Below are 17,006 nucleotides of genomic sequence, written 5' to 3'. Positions count from 1 at the left end.
GTGAAGAGTGGGTTTGCAAATTGTGTTGGTTTTATTTGGGTTTTTTTTTTTAATTTATTTATTGCAATGGACTCCAAAGCAAGATTAGTTTTTTTTTTTTTTAAATTTTTTTTATTACGGTAAGACTGGGGTTTGTTAATTTTTCTGGGTTTTTAGTTTTTGAACTATTCTGGGTTTTTAATTTTTGTTGGCGGGGACACAAGGAGTATGTGATTTGATTTGATTTATTTGAATGTTGTTGAGTTAGGTTAGGAATTTTAATTTTTATCCAGGAGTGTATCAATTGGATAAAAATTAAAACTCCAAGAGTGTACTAGAAAGGAACTAAAAAGAGTCTATCACTAACTCTTTTTTCATGGGTCTCTCCTAGAATTGATACACTCTTGGGGAGTCCATAACTATCATTGACTTTTTTTTTTCTTTTCTTTTCTTTTTCATTTTTCTTTTTTTAATTTTTGCTAGAGCAATTGTATCTAAATAGTTCATTGTTCTATAAAAATTGGATCTAAATTTGGATTTATATTAAGTTGTTATTTTTCTTTTCTCATACGGCTTTATCATGCTTTTAGATGTATAATTAGTTGTTTGTTTGTGGTTGAGATGATAGGTTCAAATACAAGTTGAAGTTCTAAGGAATTGCATAATTTTTTTTTTCACCAATAGCACATTTTGATATTGTTTTCTCTTGAATTTTTATGTTTTTTATGTTTTGGGGGGAGAGAAACATTAAAATGATGCAAAAATACATATTTACCCTTCTTTTTAACAGAGGTGGATAACAGAAGAGTAACGGTGGTAATCACAGGTGGGCAAGGTGTAAAGTTTTAAATCATGGGTGGGTAAGTTAAATTCGGGCTAAATCACAAGTGAATAATCTATAATTCTTCCTATGTTTTAAGTGTAAGAAATATTGAGCTGGACCACTGTGAGATTTATTATTCTACAAACGACTGTCAAATGAATAATAAATCTCACGATCTCTATTTATATCAACTCTTAATCTTGAGAGAATAATGAACCTGGTCATAAAGTGTAGGTTGTTTTGATATATCAAGAGTGAGATCTGAAGTCACGATCAAAACCGCAGTATGTTGGGCAACCACATTTAGTGTTAAAGGAACATATATTCTCAAGATGGAATTCATAATCTCTTAACGCAGATATAAAATATTTCCTTGAGATAAGTTTAATGAGTTTGATTATTCAGAGTGTTAGGCCTAACCGTTTTAGTAAGGAGTTACTAAGGTATATATTAATGAAATTGGATTTCATAAATATATGATGAATAACTTAAAGGATTAAACTGAGTACTCAAGGATTAAGATGTAGTAATTTTCAAAGTGGCAATCAACATTCATGACTTTATATTACTACGAATATTTTATGAAGGGGTTGTATATATAATAAAGTTGTGAGAGTGCCTTTTTCGGGATACTCAGGCCCAAGGATCCCGGGCCTGAATGAAAAGGAAGGATTTGGTGGGCCGGGCCTTGACTCACCGCAGCTAACGAGCTGTTTAAGAATCAAGTGAATGCAGAGAATACTCCTGACAATATACAGAAAAATGACAAACAAGGATATCGAAGAGTGCCAAAAATTAACAACGTAAGTTCAGAAGGAAAGAAAAACAGGATTAGCAAGACGATAAAAAAAAAATAGTGCTGTGGGGATCCTGGGAATTATGAAACAGTATTTCATTAATACATTATCTGTTTGATTACAGAAAGCTCACTAGGACGTGATATAAGGTCCAATCAAGCTCAAAAATTGCAGTCTTGAATGGCTATTTCAGCCTTCAAAACTTGCAAAGTTTGATTCTCGTTGAATCCGAGTATGTGCAATAGTGGCCTTTACAAGATATCGGGAAGCAGTATTTGTTTTTCCCTTAGTATTTTCTTTCTGCACAGATTTTTCTGATAGTTTTTCCTAGAGAATTTCTTCTTTCTTGCGTTTCTTTCTTTCTTTCTCACTGCCTTCTTCACAACCCATCCCCTCCTTTTATAATGGAGTTTTCTGGGCGTCCCGGGGAACCGTTGGTTCCCCTGTTTTGTTCTTTTGCAAACAGAGCATGTTCTGTCCCCATCGTCTCGGTAAGTCCCTTTTCCGTTTTCTCTCATTCTTTCCTTCTCTTGGTTCTGATTCCTTCAAAAGCTTCTGGTTGGCCATCCTCTTTGGGACGTGCTGAGGTATGCCCTTCTCGGCATCCCCATTTTTGGCGTCTTCCTCTTTTCCCTTTCTTTCCTATTTGGGCGGAATCCTGTTCTGCCATTTTTGAAAGTCGTTTGTTACCATTCTTCTTCCTTGTCCTGGTTCCCCGAGGCCCTTTTTCTGTCTGTGCCATGAGAGGTCGCTCGCGTTTTTTGCTTTTATTTCTTGTTTTTCTTCTTCTGTCTTCTTTCTATCGATCTGTCCCAGTCTTCCTTTTTATTTGTGCTTGAAGGGATCTGCGCTTATTGAGGATCCTTGCTTCTTTATACTTTGCCGTGGTCTCTTTTTGTGGATGCTTCTTTCTTTTCTGGGCTTCAGGATCCTCTGGGCCTTTCTTTTATTCCCCCATGGGTCTTCCGTATCTATTACTTTGGGCTTAGCCTAAATTTTTCCTTTTGGGCTTGACTTGTTCTTCTGTTTTGGGCTTATTTCATTATGACCCTTTTTAGACCTCAACAAAAGTCTTGGGATATAATTTAGTAATAAGGCCTAGAGTGCAATTATATTTATATAGTGGTATTAAATATAATTAATGGAAATTTTGGGCTTGTCAAGAGTTGACATAAAAGCCCAAAACCCATTGGAGCTAGTGTCTTATTTGTTCCCTTTTGGTCCCACTCCAAGCCACATACTAAAGCCCAATTAAAATGGTCCAAAAGGTTAGTCCAATTAAATAATCAGTTATAAGGAGAGAAACGTATAGAATTTTGTAAGAGAATGAAATGGTGTGTATATGAGTGTAAGCTACTCTCTTATTCTTCTTTGAACACATACATATAAACTGATTGAGAGACCACACTTCTTGGGCATAAGTTGAATTTGAGTGAAGATTAAGAGCGTTCCCAAGTACTTCTAATCTTTGGTTTTGAATTTCACTGCACCAAGGTACGCTCTCTTGTTCTTAAATTCTGAAATTTACATAGTACATATTATCAATTGCAAATAAAGTAGATCCGTTAATTTTCTGTTGTGTATGTTTTGTATGAGATACAAACATGAATTTTGCCAATACCTTCTACCTCCTAACTACTTACCAACCCCTTGATCTCCTACTTCCCGTATACTTATCAACCCTTTTACTGGTGAGAAGGCCTGTGATGGATGATTTTCCTACCTTGTTAGACTATCTTATACATGATTGACTATGGACTACTCTGGCTGGTATTTGAGGCTTTCTTGAGGAAAAGTTTGGTCCGGCTTTATTTACTATTGAATTTCATGGAAATTAAATACTTTTGATATTGTGATTTTGGTGTGTAATTGTGTGTGTTTTTGGTATTTGATTTACTGGATTACAATATTCATATGATCTTGTGTCATAAAAACTGGGTGCAACTTTCTGGATATTTTTATTAGTGAATGTGCTAGGTCTCTATATTTATTTGGCGAAAACACCGTTTTGGTCCTTACATTTTGGGGTCATAGTCAATTTGGTCCCTACATTTTAGTAGCAGTCAATTTGGTCTTTGTTATTTTCAAGTTACAGTCAATTTAGTTTAACTCACTAACGAAAAATGTCTACATGGCAAACAGTTTGCATTTTTGGCACGCACATTACTCACATAATAATATTATGTTAAATAATTACATATTTAAAAAGCCACCTAAGCATATATATATTTTTTTGGATCAGTCCAACTAAGCATTTTGATTTAAAACAAAATCTATATAATAAAAAAAATGAAAATATTAATTGAAAGAACAAAAATAAAGAAAATGATTTTTTTTAAATAAATATTGAATTTCTTTTATTTTCTTTTCCATCCTTCTACTTTCTCTATCTCATTTACTCTCACACACATAAATTCAATCTATTTTCAATAATATAAGCTTCCCTGCCCCTCTCTCTCATTCTCTCGCACACACACACGTAGAAATCCAAATATTTATTTCCAATAACCAAGGTTGAGCATGGGGGAGCAAGAAGGGACATCAGTGACTTCGTGCGAGGCTTCGATAGCAGATACCCAAGGGGAACAGCAGACGCGGAGAACGTCGTCGTGGGCAACGCAAGGAGGAGAAGTGGGTCTCATCCGTTTGATATCGGCGGTAGAGATACGGTTCTAGGCCTCGCTGTTTTAAATGTTTTCTTGGATTAGAAATGGAAAAACTGATTTCCGATGGTTGAGGATTTCAGTCTTGGTTCAACCTTTAATGGTTTGGATGTTGATGGTGGCTGTAAATGTTTGAATCCGACTGTGGTGGTTTTTGATGGTTGTGTGAAGTTGCTAGGAAAATAGATAATTGTAAAAGAAAATTGAGTTTAAATAACTGTGTGATTATTGTTTAGTTTTAGATTGTTGTGTTGCTGGGAATTATGGTTAGTAGCTAAGAAAATGTTTTGAGAATACAAAAGAAAAAATAAAAGAAATAGAGGTTTTTCTAAAAAATAATAATTTTTTTTCTTTCAATTAATATTTTCAGTTTTTTATAGGGGTTCTGTATTAAATTAAAATGCTTAGGTGGCTTTTTAAATATTTAATTGTTTAATATTATATTATTATGTTAGCCATGTTTGCACCAACCATGCAAACCACCACGTAGATATTTTCCATTAGTGAATTAACGGTAGGGACCAAATTAAATGTAACTTAAAAATAATATGGACCAAATTAACTGTTACTAAAATGTAGGGACCAAATTGACTTAGACCCTAAAATATAGAGACCAAAATGATGTTTTTGCCTATTTATTTAATTTGATGTTATTCTTATTCTTTTGATTTTTTATTATTGCAGTGCAGTTTTGGACGATCTGTTGCTCCAATTGAAGTTGGTTTTGTTGCTTGTGTAGGCCAGAGGAACACAAGGAAATGATCTGCCCTGTCGTCCTTTTCCAAATTCAAGACTCATGGTTTATTGGTTCATGAATTGATTGTAGAAAGGATTTTTTTTTCCCTGAAGATGGGAATTTGGATGTTACTAAAGAGGATAAAAATAAGGTAGACAGACTCGTTCAAACAAGCCTGCCATAAGCGACAATACTGGAATAATGGGTTCTCATAAGGCATGAACGGGATGACGGATCCCTCAGCGGACGAGTGATTCCATAGTGGACGGATTCTAAGCACATGGACACCAAAGTGATAGATATTAAGGCCACATGGCACCCCCATGGCTTAGGTAAACTCCAAGGAATCCCAAATGGAAATGATGCGCACCCTACGATTAATGGAATCCCTATATGGGAAGAATCCCGTAAAATATGTACTTTTATTAGGATCTTCCCACAAAGAAATATCTTCTTGCTCAAGAAATAGGAGTCGGTTCTACACTACTATAAAAACCCCAAGCCCTTAGAAAATAAGGTACGCATAATTTACCCTAATTCTGGCACTCTAGAGTTGAGAACACTCTCTAATTTGACCTTCGGAGGGTATTTGGCCGGTACCACACCGGTACTCTTTTTAAGGTTTTCTTTTTTCTTTATTGTGTAGGTTTTGTCTAGAGCACGTGAGGGCTGTGCAGCTTACTGACGATTTTCAGCATCATCAATTGGCGCTGTTTGTGGGGAACTCGAGATTAGACTACTACCGCTTCCCAAACCAATAGTTGCATGGTACTTACTCGTTCAATGCAACCAACAATAACGAAGAACCACGTGTTGCTGCCTTTGAAAGACAAGTGCAAACACTAGCTGCGGTAGTAGAACGCTTCACTAAATAGAACCATGACTTGGAGGAGCAGCTGCGCCAAAGGGATATTGGGCCCAACAGTCATAAAGACGAGCAAGAAGGCACCAGTGTCGAAAGAAAGGACCGTGAAAGACCGGAAGGCAGCAACACCCCAAGCAGACATGAGCGACAAGATACCAGCTACCCATCCATCACAGAAACAGCGCCACCACACATAGTCGCGAAGATGCAAGTGATGAATGAAAGAATGGACTTCATGATGAACGCCCTTAGTGGACGTGTGTCAAGTGACTTCGACGAATTAGTCCATAGGACGGACTCGCCTTTTATCGCACCTATCACTTCATTCCCTCTACCACAGAAGTTCCATATGCCACAAGTAGAAGCCTATGACAAATCAAAGGATCCTTTAGACCACCTGGAGTCATTCAAAACCTGCATGCACTTGCAAGGCGTTGCAGACGAGATCATATGCCCATCCTTCCCAACTATGTTGAAGGGTCTTGCACGGGTATGCTTCAGCAAACTGATGCCCAACTCCATCAGCTCCTTCAAGGAATTGAGCGCACAGTTTGCCTCGCACTTTATAGGGGGCACAAGTATAAGAAGTCCACTGCATGCTTGATGAGCATCAAGCAACGGGAGAAGGAGATGTTGAGATCTTACATAACACACTTTAATAAGAAGCCGCTCTCGATTGACAAAATCGACAATAAAATACTTGTGGCCACATTCACCAATTGGTTACGGAAGGGTAAGTTTCTGTTTTCTTTATACAAAAACGATCCAAAGACTATGTCGGATGTACTTTACAAGGCTACTAAGTACATGAATGCGGAAGATGCACTTCTGGCTCACGAAGAGAAGCCTAAGAAGAGAGAAAGACAGGTGGAAGCATGGTAGGATAAGGGGCGAAAGATAGCCAGGACAGGAGATAAAAGGGAAGATAGACGCTTTAAGCCTCCCATCGAAAGATTCACAAGCTTCACCCTTCTGAACACCTAGATTGATCAAGTCCTGATGCAAATCAAGGACAAAGGAGCCCTGGCATTCCCTGGCAAGTTGAAGGAAGACTATAGCAAGAGGTCCAGAGACAAGTACTGTCGTTTCCATTGTGATCACGGTTATGATACATCCGACTTCTATGACTTAAAGTAGCAGATAAAAGCTCTTATCAAGCAAAGGAAGTTGCAAAGGTTCATTGGTAAGGAAGGGACGGACCAGCCTCAAGAGCAACCTGCCCAGAGAGAAAATGAGCGCTCTAGGCCACCCTTAGGAGACATAAGGATGATTAAAGGGGCAATGTAGCTTCCAGTTTGTCCAAGAAGGCGCGTAAGACCTACCTTCGGATGGTTCAGAATGTCCAATTGACAAGTTTCATCCCAAAGATGGCACGAATCAACAACCTTGTAATTGGATTCACAGTGGAAGATGCATGACGTCTCCATCACCCACACGACGATGCACTTGTGGTCAGCATACATGTAAGGGACTACAACACACACCAAGTCCTTGTGGACAACGAAAGCCGGCATTCCAGCAAATGAGGATTGAGAGAACGGCTAATTCCAACCAACGCACCACTCGTTGGATTCGAAGGAACAGGGGTACATCCCCTAGGAGCAGTCACTTTGCCAGTGACAGTCGGTGATTACTAGGGCTGTCCACGGGTCGGTTCGGGTCGGGTTTGTGCTCAACCCAGAACCGACCCGACAGAATCGGGTCTTGGAAAATCTCAACCGCCGCTGATCGCCGGAGTAAACGGATTGGTCCAGGTTAAACTTCAACGGGTGGCAGGCGGGTCGGTCGACGCTGGGTTCTGAGAAAACGGGGAGAAAACTCTAGAAAACAGTGAGAAAACTCGAGATCCAGCAAAAATCTCATCGGAATCTATGAGATTTCGCCAGATCCGGCGGTAATCTCATTGGATTTGATGAGATTTCACCAGATCCGGTCAAAATCTCGCCTGATCTACGTGAAATATCGCCTGAATCTGGATTTTTTGGCCGAGATCTGGGTTTTTTTCGCTGGATTCTGGAATTTTTCTAGTCGGAATCTGGGGTTCTTGCCGGAATCTAGGTTTTTCTCCGGTCGGTTCGGGTTTTTCGGGTTTTGGGGGATAGAAACCGAAATTGACCCGCCGGAGTCGGTTTCTGTGGGGAGAAAACCCGCCGCCGACAACCGGAATAGTCGGGTCGGCCGGTTTCGGATCGGTTCCGGTCGGATCCTCCAGGTGGGTCGGGTCTCGGATGGGTTTGGACAGCCCTAGTGATTACCCTCAACAAATCACCAAGGATGTCACGTACCTAGTTGTTGATTGTTCATCTGCTTACAATGCCGTATTGGGTCGCCCTACTTTGAATTCATGGAAGGCCGTAACTTCAACTTATCATTTGATGATCAAGTTTCCTACCGAGTACGGAATGGGAGAGGTAAGAGGAGATTAAGTGGCAACGTGTGAATGCTATGCTACATTGCCATGCTAGAAATGGATGATCATTTGCAGACTATGTATATAGAAAAATAGCAGACGGTGGTAGAATCGGTGGAAAGATTGGAAGAAGTACTCCTTGACAATTCTAGGCCTAAACGAAAAACCACGATCTACACTGTGGTTAGCCTGCCAATTCGTCAGGCACTCACAACATTTCTAAGGGAAAACCAGGATATGTTCACTTAGAGCCATGAGGGCATGCCCGGAATTGATCCATCGATCATAGTCCACAAGTTGAACGTATGGCCCTTATTCTCTCCCATTCAATAGAACAAACGGGTGTTTGCACAAAAGTGAGACAAAGCCATAGCTGATGAGGTTTGCAAATTACAAGAAGCAGACTTCATATGGGAAGTGTACTATCCCGACTGGCTGGCCAACGTGGTGATGGTCAAGAAAGCCAACGGAAAGTGGAGGATGTGTGTGGACTTCACGAATCTAAACAGGGCCTGCCCCAAGGATAGTTATCCTTTCCCGCAGATTGACATCTTGGTGGACTCAACAGCAAGACACCAACTACTAAGTTTCATGGACGCATTCTACAGTTACAATCAGATCAAGCTGGATGAGGCCGATTAAGAGAATACTTCATTTGTCACCAGCCAAGGTCTCTTTTGCTACAAAGTGATGCCGTTTGGACTCAAGAACGTGGGCACCACGTATCAAAGGCTGATGAACAAATTGTTCGCATATCAAATTGGGAGGAATGTGCAAGTTTACGTGGATGGCATGTTGGTAAAAAGCATATGGGAGGACGACCACTTAAATGACCTCCAAGAGACCTTCGACACCCTTTGGTCTTATAACATGAAACTGAATCCCAGCGAGTGTGCGTTCGGGGTGACGGCAAGGAAATTCTTGGGGTTCATGGTATCCCAAAGGGGTATTAAGGGCAACCCGGATAAGATACAAGCCATAATGGAGTTAACACTGCCGAAGACCGTCAAGGAGGTACAGAGCTTGAACGGTAAGGTAGTTGCACTGATTAGGTTCGTCTCAAGAGCAACGGATAAGTGCATGCCTTTCTTCCACACATTGAAAAAGTCCTTTGAATGGACAACCGAGTGTTAGCAAGCATTTGAAGACCTAAAGGCATATCTTTCTTCCCCGCCATTACTAAGCCCGTCCAAACCAGGGGAAGAATTATTCCTATACCTAGTCGTCTCCCCAGCCGCTATCAGTGCGGCTTTAGTTAGAGAAGAGAATGGGGTGCAGAAACTTGTGTACTTCAAAATCCGAGCACTCCGAGGAGCGGAAGAGAGATACCGCCCCCCCCCCCCCTCGATGGAAAAGCTCACTTTTGCATTAGTAACTGCTACACGAAAGCTCAAGCCATATTTCCAGGCACACACTATGATCGCCCTAACAGACAAGCCTCTACGAAGAGCAATGAGCAGCTATGAAGCTGCTAGACGAAAGGCATTATGGGCGATTGAGTTGAGCGAATTCGATATATAGTATCGACCACGTACGACTATAAAGGGACAAGTAATCGCTGACTTCATCACAAAATTCACTCTCATGGAATGCTAGGGGGCAAAAGAGAGCCCACAATGGAGCATCCACACGGACGGATCTTCCAACAGGCAAGCAGGCGGAGATGGTGTGGTACTCCACAGTCCGGAAGGGGACAAGGTTGAATGCATGGTCCGTCTTGATTTCCCTACGACCAATAACGAGGTAGAGTACGAAGCTTTGATAGCAGGACTGGATCTCACCAAAGCAGCAGGAGCTGCAAATATGGTCGTGTATTGTGACTCTCAAGTAGTGACCAGTCAGGTTAATGGCGACTATGAATGCAAGAATGAACGGATGAAGAAGTACTTTGAGCAAGTGAAGAATCGAGTAAGCGACCTCCAAGCAAAGTTTGTTCAAATACCAAGGGAGGAGAACGAGCACACCAACCATCTTGCCAAAGCTGCATCAGCAGAGCATATGCTCATCCCCAGTCAGGTACTATCCTTTGTTCAAATCTCACTATTAATAGAGCATCAGTGTGCAAGAAATAGGTTTCGAGAACTATTGGATGACACCAATAACCTCCTACTTGAAGGATGGCGTGCTGCCTGACGATAAGGAGGCTGTAAGGAAGTTGAAGGGTCAAGCAACGGGCTTCGTTCTGATTAGAGACATTCTATACAACAGGGGCTTCTCCCAACCATACCTGAGGTGTCTCATCCCTGAGGAGGCAGAATATGTCATGCAAAAAGTCCATGAAGGAGTCTGCGAAAACCATTTTAGGTCACGGTCGTTAGTGCACAAACTCATCTGGGCGGGATACTATTGGCCTACCAGGCAGAAGAATGCCATTGCTTATGTCAAAACGTGTGACAAGTGCCAGAGGTTTGCCAACCTCATCCGGCGGCCAACAGAAGAACTCACTCCAATGACGGCCCCATGGCCTTTTGCACAGTAGGGATTAGACATCATAGGTCCGTTCCCAACAACAATTCGATAGCTAAAGTTTTTGGTGGCCGGTATAGATTACTTCACCAAGTGGGTAGAAGCCGGCACTGGCCACCATCACGGAGAAAAATGTGCGAAGCTTCGTACGGAAAAACATCATTTGCAGGTACGGTATACCTAGAGTGCTAGTCTCTAACAACGGGAAGCAGCTTGACAATGACTCATTTAGAGACTTTTGCTCACAGTTAGGAATCAAGAATCACTAAACCTGCCCACCTTCAAGCCAATGGACTTAAAATCATCAAGACTCAGCTCAAGGGGGCAAAGGGTATATGGCCGGAGGAATTGCCAAGCGTTTTATAGGCATACAGGACGACGGCAAGGACACCTATAGAAGAGACATCGTTTTGACTAACATATGGAAGTGAGGCGGTCATTCCAGCTAAAGTGGGACTCACAAGCTACAGAGTAGGAAACCATGACGAGGGTAGAAATGACGAAGCTATGTGCTTGCAACTTGATCTGGTGGACGAGGTCAGAGAAACGACTGAGCAAAGGTTATCACGGTACCAAGACCTCATGGCCAAGCACTACAACTCCAAGGTCAGACATAGGGACATCCAGGTTGGAGATCTTGTCCTGAGAAGGGTAACAGATGCCACAAAAGACACCTCCCAAGGAAAGCTAGGACCTAGTTGGGAAGGACCTTATAGGATCACACCATGGCATAAGAAGGGAACTTACCACCTGGAGACACTGGACGGGCAAAAGGTTCACCACCCCTAGAACACGGAGCACTTGAAGAAGTACTACTAGTAAACAACAACATGGACAACAATACTCCTCATTTCCATTTTATTGATTTTTAGTTAAATTTTTATTATCTACAGTTTCTTTTAAGCCTAATGGGTAGTTTTTTCATTTTCCAAAAAACAATTTCTATAAGCGTATTTATCACAATAAGAGGAGTTATTCAAAAATGCCATGTGTATGCTACCTACATTTCTACATAATCATTATTAAGTCCAAAGTGGACGGACTCATCCCAAGGGGGTGACCTGAAATTATTACATCCAAAGTGGACGGACTCATCCCAAAGGGGTGAATTGAAATTATTAAGTCCACAGTGAATGGGTTCATCCTAAAGGGATAACTTATATTTATCAAGTCCACAAAGTGGACGGGTTCATCCTAAAGAGATGACTTATATTTAACAAGTCCATAAAGTGGACAGGTTCATCCCAAAGGGATGACTCATATTTATCTAGTCCATAAAGTGGACGGATTCACCCTAAAGGGATGACTTTTATTTATAAAACCCACAAATTGGACGGGTTTGTCCTAAATGGTTGACTTATATTTGTTTAGTCCACAGTGGACGGATTCATCCTAACCAATGGCTTATATTTTCACAAGAGGGTTCATCCCAAGAGTTGATCTACAGATATTAAGTCCAAAATAGATGGATATCTTGTAAATATATATATATATATATATATATATTGTAAGGCATATAATCAAAATGTTATAAAGGTCCATAAAGGGAAATGTCTACATGCAAAAGCAATAGGCAATGGGTAAATTAACATAAATACTGTTCTTCTGAAGGATCTTTACATTTAAACAAGAAAAACTAAATCAAAGTAAAAAGTAAAAACTACTGCCAGATGTCAGGGGTTTCTTCATTCTTCTCCTCAACAATCTGAACATCTCCAGGTTGACAGGTACCATTCTCGACGGATTTTTCTTGTTCAGCAGGAGTGGCCTCCCCATCACCTTGAAGGTCGACAGTTATATCCTCAGCAAAGAGCTCATCGGTTTCTTCAGAGTCAGCTGGACGGGATGGAGTCTGGCCTACGACATCAATAGAGATGTGGGAAAGGTCTAGGTCCAGAAAAGAGGCTTTGACTTAACGAAAGCAATCATCAAAACCGTTAGCAAAGGAGCCGCTAAGCTCCCTTAGGAGGTTGTCGGAGTCACGATATTCCCTAATCGCGTCCTCTTTAGCCTTACAGAGTTAACCCTTTACCTTTGTGACCTCACCCTTTTTGTCCTTCAAAATTTCATTCAGTGCTTCAACTTGTGCCTCCAACTCCTTTAAGAGTTGTTTGGTCAAGTCAAGCTTCCCAACTTAGACATCCTTCCAGGCCAGCAGCTCCTGCACCTCCATCTCCTTAGCACCCAACTTCTCTCTTAGACGGCCCACAACCGTCTTTTGGGATACACAACGGTCCATTAGACCTTTCATCAGAAGGACCCCCTGCAAAAATCAAGGACGAAGTTTAGAACAAGACAACATTGGGACAAAAAAAATACAAGTGACGGATAGACGAACCTGTGCCAAGTTGAAGAGGCCCGTCTCCCCCATGGCCTCTGTAGCATGATTGCCTAAGTCTAAATACTTATCGTCCTTAATAGTAGACGAGAGCTGCTTGAGGGCATAGCTTGAATCTTCACGAAGGAGGACGGGGCGCTCCTCGGTGATGGGAACCTGGTCCTTCATCAGTCCTTTCCCCTTCCCTGGACTAGGCTTAGGGGGCAACTTGCTAGTGGCAGGGGTCTCACCAACAGTTGACCCCATCACAACCTTTGGATTCTTAGGTGGACGGTCCACCTTTTCGGATAGTTTCCTTTTGGTGGATAGATTAGCCTAAACCGTCTTAGGAGGAAGGCTTCCCTACAGCCTTTTCCTAGCAGTAGCTTGTTGCTTGATAAAGGCCCTTCTCTTGCTGTCTTCCATTTCTGTATAAAGATGGGCGGGTAAAAGATAAACTACTAAAATGCAAAAAAGAAAGGCAAATATTGGGCAATAGACTTACGTTGATGGACTTATGTGTCGTAACAACAGGCAGCCTCAATTGGTTCAGGACTGTTACAGTACCAGTGGAGGGTGTCCAAGGTAACTAGCTTCGACCATGACCTCTCCGATAGCTTGGTGGTCATGAAGATCTTTTCCAAAAAGCTCCACTCTTCCAGGGTGACTTCTGGACGATTCCTAGTTGAAAATGGAGATGGTTAGAATATCGGACGAAATAAACAGTAGGAAATAGAGATCTAAGATGAACGGATATACACTGGACGGGGGCATTATAACCCAAGTTTTGTCCACAAGCATATACTCCTAGTCATCGGGATGACACATCCAATTGTCCCCTTGGATGAAAAAGTAACAACTCTTCCAGTTTCTATTTGAGTTAGGAGTGTCGCATACTAACCTAAGCGACGGACTCCTTGGCACGAAATTGTACATGCCCCTTGATTGGGTGATCTTGGACGGATGGTAACAATGGAAAAACTCTTCCACCATCATCCTTCGTGCCCCGTCGGACATTACCCCGTACAGAACTTCTGCACCTAGGAAGACTCTCCAAGCATTCAGAGAGATTTAGGTGACGAATAGTCCAAGGTGTTAAAGAAGATGACGGTGAAGGGCACTAAGAGGGAATCTCAGGCCCGCTTTTAGCATCTGCTCATACACCCCGATGTCTTCAACACCCTTATAATAGCACTTTTCGCGTTTAAAGAGTAAACGGATTGGTATGTTAACGGGTATCTAGTATTTCTCCCTAAGCGTATTAAAGTGTGTTTGTTTGATAGAAGAATTGAAGTCATTAATTATCCACAACGGAATCATGATAAACTCCCTAAGCCCATCAGGGCCTATGACGGATTGAATGGGGGTTCAGTACCAGCCAAGTCATCATTGGAATCATTCTCCGACCCGTCCACATCTAGGTCCTCGTCCTCCCCCATGGAAGGAGAGTTGGTTGATGGAACCCTTTCATTGTTGGAGGTGCCAGGGTCACCTTGACCTGACAGAAACACCTCATTATAGCCTGCTCCTTCGTGAACCCACGATTGTTCACTCAATGCCTCACTAGACATCAGTCACCTACACGTGACGGGTAAAAACCCTAAGACTCTACAGGTCTATACAGGTGACGGGCGTGCAATATTTAAGTAAATAATAGAAAAAGGAGGGGAAATTAAGTATAAGGAGAAGGATACTTATGGGTGAACGGTGCGAAGCGAGGGGACGGATAAATTGTAGTTGACGATCACACTAATTAGATGGTACAACGGTTTGCTGAAGAGGATGGTAGCTCTTTGATCAAAAAATTGGTTGCGAAAAGTAAAAAAAATGAAAGGGACGAGCAGCATTTATATAGGGGGAACGGCACGGAAGACGAAGGGATGCTTCAGTCCTAGCAATTAACCACTAAAAACATGCCATGTGCCCCTATTGCATTAATAGCCCTAGGCTAGCCTGTTAATCAGAACACGTCTCCCGAAGTTAGGGTTAGACCGTCACTCCACGGATCCGTCCTAAAATTAGGCGACGAACCCATAAAGTGAGGGGGCACCTGAAGAGGATAAAAATAAGGTAGACGAACTCGTTCAAACAAGCCTGCCATAAGCGACGGTACTGAAATAATGGGTTCTCATAAGGCATGAATAGGACAACGGATCCCTCAACGGACAAATGGTTCCATAGTGGACGGATGATTCCACACTGAACAGATGATTCCATAGTGGACGGATTCTAAGCACATGGACACTAGAGTGACGGATATTAAGGCCACATGGCACCCCCATGGCTTGGGTAAACTCCAAGAATCCCAAATGGAAATGACGTGCACCCTACGATTAATGGAATCCCTATATAGGAAGAATCCTATAAAATATGTACTTTTATTAGGATCTTCCCCACAAGGAAATATCTTCTTGCTCAAGAAATAGGAGTCGATTCTACATTACTATAAAAACCCCAAGCCCTCAGAAAACAAGATACGCATAATTTACCCCAACTCTGGCACTCTAGAGTTGAGAACACTCTCTAATTTGACATTCGGAGGGTATTTGGCCAGTACCACACCGGTACTCTCTGTAGGGTTTTCTTTCTTCTTTATTGTGCAAGTTTTGTCTAAAGCACGTGAGAGCTGTGTAGCTTACTGACGATTTTCAACATCATCATTCACTAATTAGATTTTTCAAGTATGTTCACTAATCAACCCTTTATTTTGTGTAGAAATCAATACTTATGTCATTTTCTATGGGAATTCGGACGTAGAGATGAGTTCTTATACTGCTTGAACTTACTTTACCAATTGTTTCTATAACGTAAAGTTTCAATTGTTTGCTGCAATTTTAAGGATACAATGTCCTTTAATAGGAAATATAAAAAATTATAAACAAAATTAATTGTTTTATCATTTTTTTTATAAAATATTTTTAAAAATAATTTCTGAACTAGTACCTTTAAAGCATTAGTTAACATTTCTCTTAATGTTATTGGGGTGCATCTATCTTATTTTTCATCTTCTAAGTTATTGGGACGCACCAATACAAAATATTAAGATTGAGGAGCATTTAGGATCTAATTCTATTGTTTTTTTTTTTTTTTTTTTTTTGAAACCGGATCTATGTATATTGTTAGGTCAATAAAATCGTGGTATTCTTAATTTCTTGGTCCACTCCTCTGAAATGGTCGCTATAATATGCTATTTTTGTTACGGTTGTGTTGCGAATGACTCGTATAAGATTTTTTCATAACAACAGACAAAGTCATGTTAGAAGTTTTTTTTTTTTTTTTTTGAGAGAGAGAGAGAGAGTGAGAGAGAGAAAAGTCATGTTAGAAGTTGGGTGACGTGGGTTCCAATTAGCTTAATTGGTAAAATCCTTGATGATTGTATAAGAGATCTTGGATTTATTTTCCGCCTACACCAAAAACTGATTGGTGTCTTGGTCTGATTATAAAGAATTATCATCAAAGACAAATGCTATAAGTTGAAATTCTCTTAAAAAAAATTAAAAAAAAAAAATGTTGGGTGACATATTAAAGTGGCTACTCTGTCTATCCAGAAAGATTTTGGGCAAAAGACCGCAATTTAAAAAAAAATATATAGTAAGGTACTTCTAGCCTGATGGTTGCCATTGAGGTTAATAAGTTTTATTTTTAACCAGGTAAAAAGGTAAGGAATTACAAAGGTTAAATTTGGCATGTGCCTTGTTGTCCTAGACTATTAGAAGCTAGGTTTCTGCTAGCAGTTAACATGATGTTAGGAACTTTAAGTTTCAAAATTGTAAGGTTGAATTTATTCAACCATCTAATTGGCTTTATTCCGTGCCAAATTTGCTTGTATTTTAGCATTTAGTAACCCTATATTTAGGTGGGTTTGTTGTAAGGGTAGTGAGTGAGATAGAGTGAAGTTTGCTCAAGAGTGTGCAAGAAAACAGAGACTCGCGGCTTGGCCTCGCGGGTGA

General features: G+C 40.9%; 1 protein-coding gene across 1 annotated transcript; it reads left to right on the top strand.

Moving 5' to 3' along the window:
• Positions 1-8,963: 8,963 nt before the first annotated feature.
• On the top strand, positions 8,964-11,528 carry LOC115952727. The gene is made up of 4 exons (XM_031069947.1): positions 8,964-9,308; positions 9,870-10,289; positions 10,390-10,679; positions 11,168-11,528. The coding sequence occupies exons 1-4, from the start codon at positions 8,964-8,966 to the stop codon at positions 11,526-11,528; spliced, it is 1,416 nt and encodes a 471-aa protein (XP_030925807.1).
• Positions 11,529-17,006: the final 5,478 nt, after the last annotated feature.

This window comes from Quercus lobata, chromosome 1, assembly GCF_001633185.2.
Source record: "Quercus lobata isolate SW786 chromosome 1, ValleyOak3.0 Primary Assembly, whole genome shotgun sequence".
Classification (NCBI taxonomy): Eukaryota; Viridiplantae; Streptophyta; class Magnoliopsida; order Fagales; family Fagaceae; genus Quercus; species Quercus lobata.
Note: the sequence above shows the minus strand (reverse complement) of the source record. Positions and strands in the feature narration are given on the sequence as shown.

Bases quoted from the DNA above. Each gene is read 5' to 3' on its own strand.
- LOC115952727 (XM_031069947.1), top strand. From the start codon at position 8,964: ATGCCGTTTGGACTCAAGAACGTGGGCACCACGTATCAAAGGCTGATG. The intron at 10,290-10,389 runs GTACTATCCTTT...TCCTACTTGAAG, and splicing joins ATATGCTCATCCCCAGTCAG to GATGGCGTGCTGCCTGACGA. The intron at 10,680-11,167 runs GTTTGCCAACCT...AACATATGGAAG, and splicing joins ACGTGTGACAAGTGCCAGAG to TGAGGCGGTCATTCCAGCTA.